The sequence below is a fragment of the Macaca fascicularis genome, chromosome 5, assembly GCF_037993035.2.
Source record: "Macaca fascicularis isolate 582-1 chromosome 5, T2T-MFA8v1.1".
Taxonomy (NCBI): domain Eukaryota; kingdom Metazoa; phylum Chordata; class Mammalia; order Primates; family Cercopithecidae; genus Macaca; species Macaca fascicularis.
In genome coordinates this window covers 94,292,492-94,308,912 of record NC_088379.1, presented here as the reverse complement: position 1 = coordinate 94,308,912, position 16,421 = coordinate 94,292,492, and the positions used below count along the sequence as shown (strand labels likewise).

General features: G+C 40.8%; 1 protein-coding gene across 35 annotated transcripts in view; it reads left to right on the top strand.

The window, feature by feature from the left end:
- The window catches only part of FAM13A (family with sequence similarity 13 member A), a 371,035-nt gene that overhangs the window by 336,665 nt on the left and 17,949 nt on the right, over nt 1-16,421 (top strand). For all 35 annotated transcript variants that reach the window (XM_074040148.1, XM_074040145.1, XM_074040141.1 and 32 more), the window contains 6 exons: nt 2,312-2,459; nt 10,520-10,733; nt 11,255-11,393; nt 12,112-12,193; nt 12,967-13,187; nt 13,796-13,879. In XM_074040148.1, coding sequence (XP_073896249.1) covers nt 2,312-2,459; nt 10,520-10,733; nt 11,255-11,393; nt 12,112-12,193; nt 12,967-13,187; nt 13,796-13,879 — 888 coding nt within the window. The remainder of the gene's footprint in view (nt 1-2,311; nt 2,460-10,519; nt 10,734-11,254; nt 11,394-12,111; nt 12,194-12,966; nt 13,188-13,795; nt 13,880-16,421) is intronic.

Below are 16,421 nucleotides of genomic sequence, written 5' to 3'. Positions count from 1 at the left end.
TCATGCTAGAGGCCCTTCATACCTTCTGACAGATCTTCGAAAGAACTTTGCAAAGTTGGTATCACTTATATCATTTTAAAGGTTAGGTAATGGAAGCTCAGAAAAGGGAAGCAACCCAGCCAGGGCACCAGGCTAGTAAATGTCAGAGCCACACTTCAAACCCAGGTCTGCCTGTAAGCAAAACCCTTGTCCTTTCCATGGCATGATGACGTAAATGACTTGATGTATGTTCCTCGTGAAGGAAATACCGTACTTGAAAAATGAAATCGTGGCTGGGCGCGGTGGCTCAAGCTTGTAATCCCAGCACTTTGGGAGGGCGAGACGGGCGGATCACGAGGTCAGGAGATCGAGACCATCCTGGCTAACACAATGAAACTCCGTCTCTACTAAAAATACAAAAAAATTAGCCGGGCGAGGTGGCGGGCGCCTGTAGTCCCAGCTACTCGGGAGGCTGAGGCAGGAGAATGGCGTAAACCCGGGAGGCGGAGCTTGCAGTGAGCCGAGATAGCGCCACTGCACTCCAGCCTGGGCGACAGAGCGAGACTCCGTCTCAAAAAAAAAGAAAAATGAAATCGTATTTCTAGTATTCTTTTTTTGATGTCTGTAAAGGTAATGAGCATTTTAAATCTTTTTGAGAAAATGCTTATTTGCTGTATGCATATTCTCACTCTCTTTTGCTTTCCCCCGCCTGCACCCCCGCTCCCCCACAACCCAGGCACACACACAATTGGTGACTGAGTGGCTTTGTAACTTAAAAAGCTGAGAACTAGATTTGGGCATTTAACCCTGGTCCACTTAGGCTTTAGCTTCAGGGAAAAATACTTTTTGTGACATAAATGCCTAATCTGGCTTTTTCCTCAGTAAACAAACTGCATTTTTAAAGTATCTTAAATCTCCAGATTTACTTGGCATTTCTATAAGACTTTAGTAGCTCATCAGGACCTGAATGATGGTATTTCATTTTATCCCAAATGTGAAGAAAATATGTCTCCATGCATCATTTCAGGGAAATATAATAGTAGAAAGCCCTGGCTATTCCCTGATGATTTCAAAGTGGGTTGGATAGCTATTAAAAGTAGCTGCAAGTCTTAAGTAGTGCTTTAGGCATAGGAACGTTTCTCATACATTAATGAAATCACTTATGATTTCCAGATGTTTTTAGTTTTTTCATTTAATTATAGTATATTTGCCAAAGTACATTTGTAGTTACTCCAAAAGAAGATCTTTTGTACCCATCTGTACTACTTAAGGAATACATTTGTGAGCAAACTGTTTTATAAACACTTTTGTTTATAATTGTATGAGACAGAGAAGACTGACAGTGGTTGAATTTACGAATGACCCAGAGAACAAGGTTTAAAAAAAATTAATTTCAGTGCAATTTGTTTAAACATAAAATTATTGATTTGAATATCAGCCTTTTGGGGAGGATTTCTCCATTCCCTCAGATGTCCTAGCCTGGTGTAAGCAAGTATAGCCAAGTATTTAATATTCAGAGTAGATGAATAGTAGGAAAACAAGTGACAGTTGCGTATTTGTAAGACATGAATTATGCATCACTGACTTGCCAGCTCTTGACTTTTTACTCAAAAAAAAAAAAAAAAATTGCTCCCTATGTAATTTTGGCTCATTTCCAGAGTCCGTATTCTTTACTGCTAGCTGAGATGAGACACCAAACCCCGGTGCTGTTTGAATTTGCGCAAACAATGCTTTAATACCCAGAGCTCCTCCATAAATAGTCTGTTCTCCCAGTACTCAGCGAGAAAACAACCACAGGAAATCTGGGAATGTGCAGCTAGCCCCGCTTAATTGATCTAAGCAGCCAGGGCTGGCAGGGGAGCTTTCACGTACACAGCCTCTGTTCCTGGCTCGCAGGACTGTTTACCTAAGGGGCAAAGAAGTCCACCTGCGAAAGACACCATGTTGCTACTACAGCCTTAGCAACAGCAGTAGCCCGGTTTTCGTTGTTGTTGTTGTTTACAGTCAGGAGAGCCATACTCCTTTAAGAAAACACCAAACTCCTTTCCCTCATTCCTGGCCCCAATCAGTAATCACCAAGACTGTCAGCTGCCTGCAGTTATCGGGAAGAGCAGCCTGGGGAAAGTTAAAGGAGCACAGATGGACAGTTGCTTTCTGCATGCAAGTGGCCAGCTAGGATCCGGGGGGCATCCAGCCATGATTTTTATTTCTGTGCTGGATGCATTAGCAGCTGTGGCTTGGAAGGTTTTATCCTGAAGGAGTGGAATTGCTGCAGACGTTTTTGGGTTTGGGCGAACAGTAGATATTTGGGGACATTGTGCTGTTATTGCAGAGCCCCACAATGAAGATCCAGGAGCATCCCAGCCTATCTGACACTAAACAGCAGAGGAATCAAGATGCCGGTGACCAGCAGGAGAGCTTTGTCTCCGAAGTGCCCCAGTTGGACCTGACTGCATTGTGTGATGAAAAGAACTGGGAAGGTAGGGTTGTCTGATACTTGGATGATTTGCCATCATTAAAGCATATATAAATAAGCACAAATGAGAGGCATGTAACCGTGTGAGAGTGTGGGTGAAAGAGAGAGCTATGCATGCAGAAGTAACTGCATTTCTAAATGACTGAAAATCCTTGACCTGGCATAGGAATACCTCAGGGTAAATGTTGCTGAGGGCGGCTGCAATCTAAGAAAGAAAATACGCTTGCCCTTCATCATAGTGTCACCTTGCAGGCCTTTTATTTTTCTTTGTGACTCACCAGGAGCGCTGATATGTGCGTGTCTTTTCCCCCTCATAGTACCAAGCCGAGTAATAGGGAACTGGTGTGCTTTTAGGATTTCTACCTTCTGTGGCGCGATCTTCCACTGCTGCATGCCAGCCGCCTGCCTCTTTCATGAAATCTCCTTCCCATTTTTCAAGAACGATGTTTTGGTTTGCTTTGTTTCTATGTTTGTTTTTATGGATAGATTTTTTTTTTCAGGTTAGCAAATTTAAGGAATTTGCTTATCAAAAAGAACACTGAATACATGCATCTTACTGAAAGCCTGTAATACAGTGAGTGCTTCAGATTTTCTAGAGACTTTGGTGAAAACGTTAGAGATGTACTTGCAAAGAAGAGAGTAGCCTTGTCAAAATTGTGTTTCTGGGAGGATATTGCAGCAGTTTTATCTAGCTGCTTGTTCTTTCATTATCCATGTGTCTGCATCCAAACACATACCAATATGGATCCAAAATAAATGCCAGTCTACCTCTATACAGTATGTGCGTGACGGCTGCAAGGAGGGAAAAATTGTGCACCTGTTTCCAATACAGCAGCATGACTTAACACAATGACTTACCCGGGGTCTTAGCTGTGAAAAATCAGTCCCGTTTCAGCACGTGGATCTCCTTGTCTTCTCTCCCTACCCACTTTCCCCTCTTTTTTAATCCAAGAAGTTATGTTAATGACGTTAGATGAAGGATCAAGAGGAAAGCTGAAAAGACCACCAGGTGAAAAAGAGTAAACTCCATTTCTGGCATCCAGGGCTTCAGTGAAAACAAACTATTTTTTACTCTAGTTCTGTCCTTGCAATCTAAGAAACCTGTTCTAGTTCTTTTTATATAATTAGGCAGTGGATTTGAGATTTTGTCAGACATTTTCAGCTCAAAAGGCATTCACTGAGCAGCAAAACGCAGTGTTGTTTAATTTGTAATTTCAGTTATCTATTCCTGAGTACCTTTATGTTCTTTCATTTTTGAGTACCGTGAAATAATCACGTTAGTTTTTAATTCATACGTTAAAAACAACCTTTGCCCCCACCTCCCCCCAAAAAAGTCCCATAGTAGTCACTGTTACCCAAATAAAAGAAAAATGTAGTAACCAAAAAAAAAATGTTATATTTGCACAAGTCTTAGTGATATGGTCTACACTAAAGCTCTAGATAAAAACTAGGATTTTTGGTTAGAATTCAAATTAGCCATATTTTTTCTTTCTCCTAAAATGGACTCAGTTTGTTATTTTTATCTTGGTTAGTCATAAATGTATCGTCTCTCCCAGCCACTGAAATAATGCTAATATAAAGCTGAGAATACTCTTCAGAGTGACTGCAAGCCAGTTTATAGTTTCCTTAAAGCTATTAACATAAAGAATTTTCCTTCAGATTATAATTGAAGGAACCAACATTTTATTTTAGAAATCTAGATGGATTTTTTTTTAAGTTATTGGAAAAAAAATACATTGCATTTTGATAGGCTTGGGAAAGTGGATTGTGTATTCCAAGTAGTTTTTGAGATAACTTGCTTTAACTTTTTTTGTTTTTGTTTTGCCAATTACCGCATTTGTTATTGAACGTACATATCTTTAAAATCTACATGAATTCACACTAAGGCCATTCTGATCATTTGGTTACTGCTTTCAGTGACCTTTTTTTTTTAAGCTTATGTACTTATTGTAACTTTAGCATTAATATAGCTATAAGTATAATAAAAGTAAAGGAATTTTTGCATAAAATGAGAGCAATAAGTCTGATCACTAAAATATCACCGTTTTTATAGCTAAAATAAGAAAATGGTGTCTTTCCAGTAAGGAATAAACTTTGCACGAATTTGTGAATGTGAAGCCAGTGCAACAAAATATGTACACGAAAGTCGTAATTAGCAAAAACCACCTGAACCAGTATCCACCTGCAAGCCCCCATCACCAGTCTTCAAGCCACCATCCCCTCTTTTGTTTGGTTGCTCCTTCCCATCCCCATACTGTAGCTCATACTCTCACATTCGTGTGGAATCGCAGAATATCAGGTGAAGCAATACTTACTGCAGAGGCGAGCACCAGCAGGCTATTCACTAAGTACTGCCCCTCCACACGAAAATGATGTTCATTGGCTTCTGGGACTCAACATCAAGGAAACAAAAAGGGAAATGAAACTAAGAAATAGATTCCATAGGACATGTAGAATGGAACCCTCACAAAGTGAACATAGGATCCGAGTCTGGTCATGCTTATTGGCAAATACTAGGCGTACTTTATCCTTTTTAAATATACATAGCTGTTTTATTATTTGCTTTATCCACATGACTGTTATTACTAGGATTTCCTTTCACCAGAGTTAAATGAATATACAAATTTAATATACTATTCTGTGTTATTTAAAGCTCTTCAGAGTTGCATAATTAGAATGTTCCCAAGCAGTCGATTATGTTGATTTGAGGATACTCCTTGTGTAAGTACTGGGGTTTAAGCAGTCAGCTACTCTATTCAATATGTCCTGATGAAATTAAATTTAAAGGGGCATTTTAAGCCGGGCATGGTGGTCTGCGCCTGGCGTCCCTACTACCTAAGGGGCTGAAGCAGGAGGATCACTTCAGCCTGGGAGTTCAAAACCAGCCTGGGCAACATAACAATTCCCCATTTCAAAAACTGGGGAGCTGGGTGGTATTTTTAAAAGGGCATAAGATACTTCATATATCTAAAACGTACTGCTTGTTGAAAGTAACTTTGGAAAGGAAATTCGCTAAAAGTATCATAGAAAAGCAAGAGATCTCAAAAGACCTTCCGCTTGAACCTTCCTGTTATACAGATAAGAATACTGAGGCCAAAAGAAGCAAACTGATGATTCAGAGTAACAAAGTCTCCTCACTTCCACCTGATGCCTCTTTCTAAACAATGTCAGTTTTATATCCTTACAGGCAACAGATCAAAGTAGTTACAAGCCAGATTCCCTGGGTTCAAATCCTGGCTCTGCTGCTTATCAGCTTTACGACAAGTTAGTAAACCTGCCTTGGTTTTCACCTTAATTTTCCCATCTTTAAATAGGGTGGTAACAGTAGGTAATAATGAATAGTCGATACAGTAGTATCTATTTAATAAGTAATGCAAGGATTAAATAAGCTAAAATATGCTAAGTGCGCAGCACAGTATGGGCACTTAGTAGGTATTATGTGAGTGTTAGTTTTATCTTCCATAAATCTTTCCAAGTATAGTTTCAGGAAAAGACAGCCTAAGTTTGCCTTCTTTGAAACCAGAGCGCAGTTTACCAAATGGCCATGGATGACTCTGAACACAAGAGGAATCAGTATTACTAGGTCCTCTACAGATTTACTAAGGATTAACCATGTCACACCAACCTCCTTTCTTTCTTGATATTATTAATACTAGACTCTAGATTAGGGAAATGGTGCATTTGAAAAGACTTCAGCTGGGCCTCTGACAGGGCCTTAATGATAGCCTGACTGTCAGAGAAGCAGGAGAGAAGACAGGTGGGGTAGTGAATTAGTAACTGATGAAACAACTGTTCTTAAATGTGCACATACGTGGATCCAAGTCAACTCACACGGGGGTATTCTCATTAGGTAAAAAGTCCTCAGCCCTATCCTGTTCCACACATTTATTAATGATTTAAATGGAGCTACTAAGGGCTTGCTTATTAACTTTGCAAACAGGGACAAAGCAGTTATATGAAATGTAAGGATTAAATTTGTGATTGATAAAGCTGACTACTCTAGTTCTTCCTAACTCTGATAGTTTACAAGACTAATTGAACAATTTAATAGGACTAACATTGTTCTAAATTTTGGAACACTAAAAATGTTATAAAATTCTTTCAGGAAAGAGCCTCCACCATGAGGCTTATATCTTTCTATGTCTGGGATGTCCAAGTACCTCCTAACTCAGCTGAGCAGAAAGATGGTTACGTCTTGCCAAGGAGTAATGGCTCTAAATAATACAGTTGGAAAGGAAATGTGGAAAACATCAGCCCCCTTAATTCTGTGCAGATTTCTGAGAAATAAATCATCTCAATAGCCGGTTTTCTTTTGTATAGTAAGTGGATCCAGCCAGCCAAGCAGAGAGTAGCTATGTCCCAGTGACCACGATAGCATTACTCAGAGATATGTCCCTCTTTCTACAGAAAATTTCCGTTATATCCATGTGTACTATGGTGTCTGAACTGGAAGTCCCCCAGGGCCTAGTCTTTTTTATTACTTCAGTAGCAAGCATGCAGCTTTTATCTCTGTTATTTCAGACCTGCTGCGATGTCAACTGACCTGGGTGGATTAATTTTTAATAGAGAGGCATGTCATACTTATGTCCAGAGTTCACTGTGACGAGACACATGACTAGAAGCAAAACTAACTGTATACAAGGAACTTTGGTCTAGATATGAAAATGCATTTATTTTATGTGGTGCTTTAGCAAGACAGTCCAGTGTGAAGCCTCGCATGCCTCCTGTTTTTCCCTTTGAATAATTTTCTTGCAACATCCCTGTCTCTTTCCTTGCTCTAGCATTGCTAGTTAAAATATAAAATATTGCCCAAAGTAGCAACTGGGAATGGTAAGTGAATACATTCTCAAAACCAGCTCTCTAGGCAGGCGGTAAAATTAGCCCTATTACCTACCACACTACCTTATTTAGTTCTTTGTTGTTGTTCTAGTTGAGTGCCAACTCTCAAAATGTGAGCCTTGTGCTTTTAGATCATTTCAAACTAAAATGGGGAACAGTTTTACTGATTCCTTAGTTATAGTGAACTGTGTATGACATGTCATTTTATAACTCTTTTGAATAGAAGCCTTAAACTATAAGACGATCGAATAACAGAAAAGAGAGGAAAAGGGGAAAATCACGTAAGCATTTTGTGTTGCATAGATGAGAAACCTTTCACTTCTGTTCTACATGCATATACCTTTTTATTAAAGTCGAAATTTCATATAGTTTTACATTTCTCATTTTAAAATAAGTGAATTCATTCACCCTAACTATATGCTTTAGGAGAAAATGTCACTGATAAGCTAGAATTACTGCAGCTGTGTATTTCCTGTATACCACGGGAGACACTAGGAAAAGGACACATTTGATCTCCCTGTCAGTGAAGCAATTGATGAAGAATAAAGCCACAAAATAAAGCTGTGTTAACAAACAAGAAAACTGATGGATGGCCCTGCCATTAGCCACAAAGCATCAAATAATGATTATTCAGTTCCATGATTAGCATTTTATAGTGAATTCAAGATCACAGTTTATCTTATCACACACACTTATAAGCAAATATTTGTATACACAGAGACCACCTAGTTGAAAACTTAAAGAAGAGTTGTAACATTTTTAAGGAAATATCCTGCTAGATTCTAACACATTAAAGGGCTTCAGGATGTAAGGTAACACCTTTTAAACTAAGTTTTTATGAATAGAAATGTCAAACTAACCAGCACTCAAATGCCAATATCAACATCAGACTTTGCTTTGCCAAAGCCCTCTGTCCCCAGGAAGGCTTTGCTGCTTTGCCACTCTGCAGTGAGCTTATTGCCTGCTGCATTACTGTTCGAGCCATCTTAACCCTTTCCCTCTCATGGGGAAAGTCCTTGCAGAAAATTACGCTGTCTCATGAAATATCATGACAGAGAAGATGCAAGCTGGTCAGTTTAATAGCTCCATTTTCTGCAGCTGACATGTTTTATTTTTTCTAGGGGTTGCTTTCCACTCCCCCTTCGTTACTTCGCCTCTCAGTCCATTTTCTATTCTTTTATGTTGGCAGTTTGAGCTGCTTGTGCCCAAGTCCTACCAGTTAGAAGGAGCAGACCGATAATGTTAGCACAAATGATGAAACACCTCCTGTTCGTCTCCAGCTTTCGCCAAGCACATCTACTAGCATGTCCTCTGCCACTTTTTGAGCCTCAATAGATACGAATCTGTCTTTCACACTGCTTTCATTTCTCAGAATGTTTGTATTTTTGTCTGCGTTTCCAGATAACCTAGCTCTCTTTAAATTTCGAGAACCTGTGGACCTCATGCCATATAAAGTAATTTTTTTTAATTAATATGCTTATCCTCCCTATTATGTGGGATCTACAAAAATCTCAAAGCTGCCACTCTTATGGAAGCACTTGGCACATTCTAAGTTGTAGCATGGATCTGGAAGTCAGGAGACTTAGCTTCTAGACCCACCTCTTAGGGTTTCAGTTTCCTTATCTGTCATCTGCCGGGTCGGATCAATCGTTCTCAAACCTGGCTGCACATGAGCATCACCTGGACAGCTTTTAAACTTGTGTGTGTGTGACGGGCAAATATCTGGACCCTCACCTAAATGTTGTTGACTTGGATGGTGTGAGAAGCCTGCGTTCTGGTAGTCATTTATATTTCCCTGTGTGACTTCAATGTGCGGCCAGGATTGAGAAATCACAAAATTAGTTGAGGTATGAAGTCACACCCAGCTGTAACATTCTAGGATTATCTATTTTTAAATAGAAGCCTGAATAAGCACTTATTCAAGATAGTTTTGCACATTTTATAGTATGATAGGTAGAGGAGCAACTGTTCCATGATTCAAAGTCTAGGAATCCCAGAACTTAAGATCATGGCCAAATTCTAGCCTTGTGTAAATCACAGTAATCCACAAGTAAATTTAAAGCATAACTCATTTTATAATGCAAACATTACAAATGAAATACCTTATATCATCGACATCTATTTTTTAAATCTTTTAGACGGGTTTTTTTAAATGAGGAAAGGAGTCTATTGAGGTGTCTTACAGTAAATAGAAATAAACAATTGCCTTCTTCCCTCCCTAAATGACAGATCAAGATTCTGTGCTGAGCATGTTATTTTTTTTAACAGATTATCTAAACTGATTTGTACAAATTTGTCCTTTGTAAGGTGTTCGTTTTTCCTCTGTTGGCTAATTTATGTATGCATCTCACTCTAACTGGAGTCTTGAGCAGCTTCTGAAGTTTCGAGCGCAAAGCATGCATCTTAAATGTGCTAATCCCAACACACTTAAGCAGAAGCACACAAAACAGCTTACTGGATGACCTCAAGGGAAGTTATAAACTCCTAAATACATAGGCTCTCTCAAGATTGATGTGGTTCCTTAGCTTGACTCCTCAGTTGTTTAGTGAAGGCTGTACAGCTGTGATGCCAAATATCTCCCCCACCAACACATTTTCTTTTTTTTTTTTTTTTTTTTTTTGAGACAGAGCCTCACTCTGTCACCCAGGCTGGAATGCAGTGGCACTATCTCTGCTCACTGCAAACTCTGCCTCCTGGCTTCAAGCGATTCTCGTGCCTCAGCCTCCCGAGTAGCTGGGATTACACACATCCGCCACCAGGCCCAGCTAAATTTTGTATTTTTAGTAGAGATGGGGTTTCACCATGTTGGCCAGGCTGGTCTCAAGCTCCTGACCTCAGGTGATCCGCCTGCCTTGGCCTTCCAAAGTGCTGGGATTTTAGGCGTGCACATTTTCTGTTCAATGATGCCATCAGGTGGAAGAGTTTTATCACTGATCGACTGGGCTTCCCCCTTCAAGGCTCCTCCCCAGGGTAGCCCTAGCAAATTCTCTTTGGAAAGCCAGTGGGAATGGAAATGAGAGGTAGATAGATGATGGCTGTCAGACACGTTAGTGATTTCAGTTGGGGCACAGTGTCCTTAGTCTAGACCTTGGCTGTAAAATGAGAAATGATTCAATGGGCAGCTTCCTAAAGCATCTGGGAAGCCTGGGAAACACTTGTGTTTTAAAGAACAACCCTGCCCTCTTTCAGGAACAGTCCTGACCTCTTACTGCCCTTATTTTCCAGAGCCTATCCCTGCTTTCTCCTCCTGGCAGCGGGAGAACAGTGACTCTGATGAAGCCCGCCTCTCGCCGCAGGCTGGGCGCCTGATCCGTCAGCTGCTGGACGAAGACAGCGACCCCATGCTCTCTCCTCGGTTCTACGCTTATGGGCAGAGCAGACAATACCTGGATGACACGGAAGTGCCTCCTTCCCCACCAAACTCCCATTCTTTCATGAGGTATGTTTCTCTGTGTTGCCAATAGGTAAATGCATCATCCCCACAACATCAGAAAAGATAGGAATGGCACTGATAGCGAATAATGTTTTGTTAATTGAGTCGTGAGCCTATGGAGCAACATATGTGAAATTCTCCGTCCTAGGACACAGGCCGCGTTGCAGTTTCCCATTTGAGCTGTGGCCCAACTGCAACATCACATACTGAATTTTCTTAGCACCTCCTTTCCAAAGCACTCTCCAATTCAGCTCTTTTAGGCCCACAGGAAAGGTCGACTTCAGTCCTACTTTGCTAATTATAAATGTGAGCTAGAAAAGCTTAGATGTATACTTAATAGGTGGGACATACCACGCTCCAGTGGATCAGTCAAGTGTCTTTTATTCAAGAGGAGAGAGGCTGTTTGGTCTTCACGCTGCCACCGCACCCCACCACCACATGCCACATGGTGTCCCACTTCCCCAGGGCCCCTCTCGCCAAGCAGTGACTGCTCCTGGGGAAACTGACCCAAGTTGTACTCTTCCCAGGCGGCGAAGCTCCTCCCTGGGGTCCTACGATGATGAGCAAGAGGACCTGACGCCTGCCCAGCTCACACGAAGGATTCAGAGCCTTAAAAAGAAGATCCGGAAGTTTGAAGATAGATTTGAAGAAGAGAAGAAGTACAGAGTAAGTGTCCCCTCACACTGTTCTTTTCACCTCCCCCTTTCCCTGGACATGCCAGTGTTTCAACAACTCAAAGAAACAGCGAAAGGTTAAGGGAGACTTCTAGGGAATCTTACAACAAAAAGGCAGCAAACCCTGGATAGTACACCCTGATAAACCCCAATCATTATGTGTCAGCATTTTTCTTGCACAAGTGCATTCTTACCAAAAAAAAATGAAAGTTTAAATCTACATTTTATAAATTAATCAGTAAGCAGGAGCTGGAGAAATTGTTGAATGAAATCGTTTGACTAAAATTTAATTCAGTATTATCTTCTGAAATCTCGTTAGCACTGAGCTCGTTCTGCTGTCAGCTCTGTACTCAGGATTTCCCACAAGAGTGGCAAACAGGCATTTTCATGATGGTTGCTGAGCAAAACATCATATACCCCTCTGTTTTCTACACTGTTTGCCTTACAGGTTGAACCCTACAAATAATGGCAAGGGGGTCATGGACCTCACAGAAGTCCCTGATCATAAAGATGCATTTTGCCTCTGAGGAATTTTTTGAAAGCATCAAAATAACCAAATGGAAAGGATAATGGAATTACATTTGTGTTTAATTTCTTATTCTGATGGGGCTCAATTTTTCCTTCCTATTTAAAACAAAAATGATCATCAAACACTTCTTCTTTTCCCTGCTCCAGTTCCCAAGCATTTACTCTAGACTTCCTTTTCTCAGCCTTCCCACAGTGACAAAGCAGCCAATGCAGAGGTTCTGAAATGGACAAATGACCTTGCCAAATTCCGGAGACAACTTAAAGGTGGGTAAAGTTCTGGAGCTGTGGCTTCTGTACAACAAGCCAGGTGCAGAGTCTCTCACCTCCTCTCCCACTGACTGCCACTGCTAAGGCATTCCAGGGTCCTTAAAGTTGCTTCCCAGCACTCTCAGCTATTCAGAGTGACCACTGCCCCAGGTCTTTGCATGGTCTCAGTCATAGGGAAACCAGATCAGCTAAGAGGCGAATCCTGCAGCATTTCTTCATTTCCCTAGATCACTAATAGAAAGGATGATGGTTTCAAGTCAACATCTCTCAAACACCTGTTTAATCCAAGTCTCCATTTGCTGTGGTGGTAGAAGCAAACAAGTAGACACAGAGATGAATCTGCAAAGTGTTTGGCCCCCATCCCTCAAAGAGATTCCCATCTTTTCAGAGACACGGTCATATAAACAACTGAATAGAATACAAAGTGAACCTAATTTCAGAATAAAGTATGTAAGTCATACAGAAAAGGTTGGCCAGTGGTTAAATACCTTTAACCACTGAAGGAACAAGGATGCCACATTCTGAGAACATCATACAGGCAGATGCGGCTAAAGCTTTCTCAGCAATTAGTGTTAGGAAAACATTCCATGTAATCAAAGAAGATGTTACCATTAGCTCAGGTTTTACATAATAATTCAGGGATTTCTACTGATACTGTAACTAGATACTCTCTGAAAAAAGACAGAATAAGTTATTGACACTACAGAAAAACAATTTGTGTTGGGCAGACATCAAATCTCATATCTCTACCCCGAAATCTTCTCAACTAGAGTCAAAACTAAAGATATCTGAAGAGGACCTAACTCCCAGGATGCGGCAGCGAAGCAACACACTTCCCAAGAGTTTTGGTTCCCAGCTTGAGAAAGAAGATGAGAAGAAGCAAGAGCTGGTAGATAAAGCAATAAAGCCCAGTGTTGAAGCCACGTTGGAATCTATTCAGAGGAAGCTCCAGGAGAAGCGAGCGGAAAGCAGCCGTCCTGAGGACATTAAGGTGCGATGATTCTGCGAAGTCCTAAGCCCCAGTCAATGTGGTAGGGACACAGGGCATGCCACACGAATCCCAGTAGGAAGGTGATGCCTTGTTAAGCCTTCCAGGCTGTTAAGTGTCTAGAGAAGCTGATGAAACCACTGCAGAGTGCGTTAACTGTGGGTGCTTTGGTTTTTGACTACAGACTGAAAACAAAACTCTATTGTATAGGTTACAGAATGAACTTGTTTAGGTTAATAGCTGGTTTTGTGACTCTCTGAGGTAGAAGGATTAGAGACAAACCTTTGGGACTGTGTAACATATAACTGTCGTCATTGCTTGGGCCATTAAGCTAAGCCCCATGTGCCTCACAGCCCTGCTTACCTCAGTGTTCACAGTACCTTTACTGCCATGTGGGAGATCCAAGTGGCTGATGATTCTGCTGTGCTGGTCACATTTCTCCCAAGAGCTCAGGAAGAGCCCATTACTAAAGGAACTTTGGATAGAGCTAGGGAGAGCTGTTATATGAGGAATCTTTTTAGCCTTGCTTTAGGAATGTGTTTAAGTAAAGAAGTTGGAATGTTCACAAACATTTTCCTCTCTTTCAATTCTCTATCCCTATGTTTATACAGGATATGACCAAAGACCAGATTGCTAATGAGAAAGTGGCTCTGCAGAAAGCTCTGTTATATTATGAAAGCATTCATGGACGGCCGGTATGTGATGTAGTAAATTTTCTGATTGGGGTCAATTATCTGGCTTTAGAAATGGATTTTCTATGTTCAGTATTTTACAAATGGGGTTCCCTAGTGTCTGCTTTCTTTACTTTTAGGATAAAGGAGGTTACTATATATTTACACCATAACTAAGCTTTCTGAAGGCTTAGCCAATAAGAAAGTTCTATCTAGTAGATGTTGAACTTAATTGGGTCCCAATGAAAAATTTGTTTGCAAGTAAAATTTAGTCATTAATGTACTGCTTTAAAGGAAGGAATGGTGGAGGGGCCAGGGGTTGGGGGGGCAGAGTATAGGGCGTAAAGACCCCTGGAGTTTGAAGACTTCGCTGTCCCTAGGTCTCCCCCGATAAGCTGTCACTGACTGTAGGCTTCCACATCCATAAAATGAAAGGTGTTAAACTAGAATGATCTGCCTTAAAATTCAATCTCTCTGCAATGCAGTGCAACTAGTGTTTGTCTGTAAAGAAGTTCCAGCTGCCATTCAGAACTAGAAGTGTGAGGAATCCAAAATATGGCTTTGCCTTTTCCTAATCACGGAAGCATTTGCGGTGGCTTGCTGTTCAGCAAGCACTGCTGGAATGTTTGTTGTTAGCTGTGGGGGAAGCGGTAGCACGATAGGCTTCTGCTCTCTTCCTTGAAGAACTTTTCATCACACACCCTTCTTGTCAGTCATTCTTAATAACCTTTTGTTCATAATGTTGTCAGAGACCTAACAAAACAAATTCTTGAAAGCAGGTATAAGGAAGCATGAAGTTTAGGTTCACTGATTATTTTTATATAGCCAAAAAGTATAGATCTCTTTTTCAGTCTTGGCCATGACTATACGATAGTCTTTTCATCTAAAATATGCTCTTTTAAATAAAGAAGGTTCCAGAATAATTCACTAGACTCTAAGGTGTGGGAGGGTAGGGATTCTGGGCTTTGTTCACCTAGTGGTGACCCCAGTCCTCAGTGTCTAGCACCAGACCTGACACATGACACGGGTCCAATAACTATCTGTAGAATGTCTCCTTGGTGGCATTTTATTCTGAATTTATCAGGTTTAAATGTTAAAAAAAAAAAAATGCTGCCACTGATGATGATTTATTCTGCTGGCCTGTCCCTGCAGTAGAAAATACTGACACTCTGGGATAATGTTCATGCTTCAGCCAAGCTTTGTGTGGGATTTTTTTAAAGGCGTTGAACCAAATAGTAAATGCTCTAGAGCTCAAATACGCTGTGAAACTTTCTCCTTCTCCACTGGAATGTTCAAAATGTGTAGAGGAAGAAGTGAACTTCTTTTATCAGACAGATGCTCCTTCTCCACAATAGGCTCAGAACCCTAAAGTATAGATCTCTGTGTAGCCGTATGGCAGGCCTCATGGAGAAGGTGTGTTTTCCTTCTTTAACATTTCCTCTTTTCCTTCTGTGGATTTGGGTTATGACATTGATAGACACCTTTAAGGACTTCCATGCCCAAGGCCCTTAGGAGCTCACAGCTGTGTTCTAGATAGACTTCACCTTGCTGCCAGTTGAGTATTGTGTGTGCTGTAGTATTTGTTGCTCTGAGTTGGGAACAGATTCCCTCAATCAGTCTGGACTGGGTCAGACACATAGAATTGGCAGACCCAGCTTCAAAACCAGCCCCACTGAGATGATCTCTGTGACATTGGGCTGCTTAGGTAACCTCTCAGAGCCTTGGTGCTTTGTCTATATAATAGATACCTGTTATAAATTGCCAAGGAGATGAAATGATATTACACACACACACACAGACGTTTATCTGTGTATATTTACCTGTAGGATGTCTGCCACTGAGGAAGTGGGGTGGGGTGGCTTTTACTGGGTTTGCACAGTAAATGATAGTTTTCACTTCTGTTACAATTACATGTTCTACTCTCTGTAGCCTCCTTCTGATTAAGTGATTAAATCAGGCAAAAGAATGTGCATTTCATAGCCCTCTTATTAAGAATATGAACTATTATTCTTGGCCCTGCCTTATTTCCTTTCATCACCCTTTCAGGTGGGTCTGGATTCTAGCATCTCATAGGGTGGGGAACAAATGCTGTAGGAAATTTGAGCATCATTCATTTCTGGTCCCGTGCCAAACTCTCTGCCTCTCTCTATTTGGAATGTGATGCTCCAACCTCTTCAGGAAAAGCAGAGTTCATTTGATATCTGGCCAGTCTGAAAAACAAATCAAAGAGTAAACTTTTAATTCTTAGATTTCTGGTGTTACCATGGACTCTGGACTGTAAATACCATGTGGACAACACTCTTCTTAGAAGAAAAATACATGTACTTCCAGAGTTAAACTATTGTTCCAAACCCCAATTGTTCAGAAAAGCAGGTGCTCAGAATTCAATGGATTTTTTCTGAGTCTACAGATACTGATTTAAAAGGGCACTAACTAGTAAAATCTTAGGCCGAAACGGTAATCAGCTGCTTCTGTACATTTTTAGCAAAGCTGTTTGCTTTATCAGGGCACTCTGCAGACTTGTATATAAAAACAAAACACTCATGTATACACAGGCATATAATTC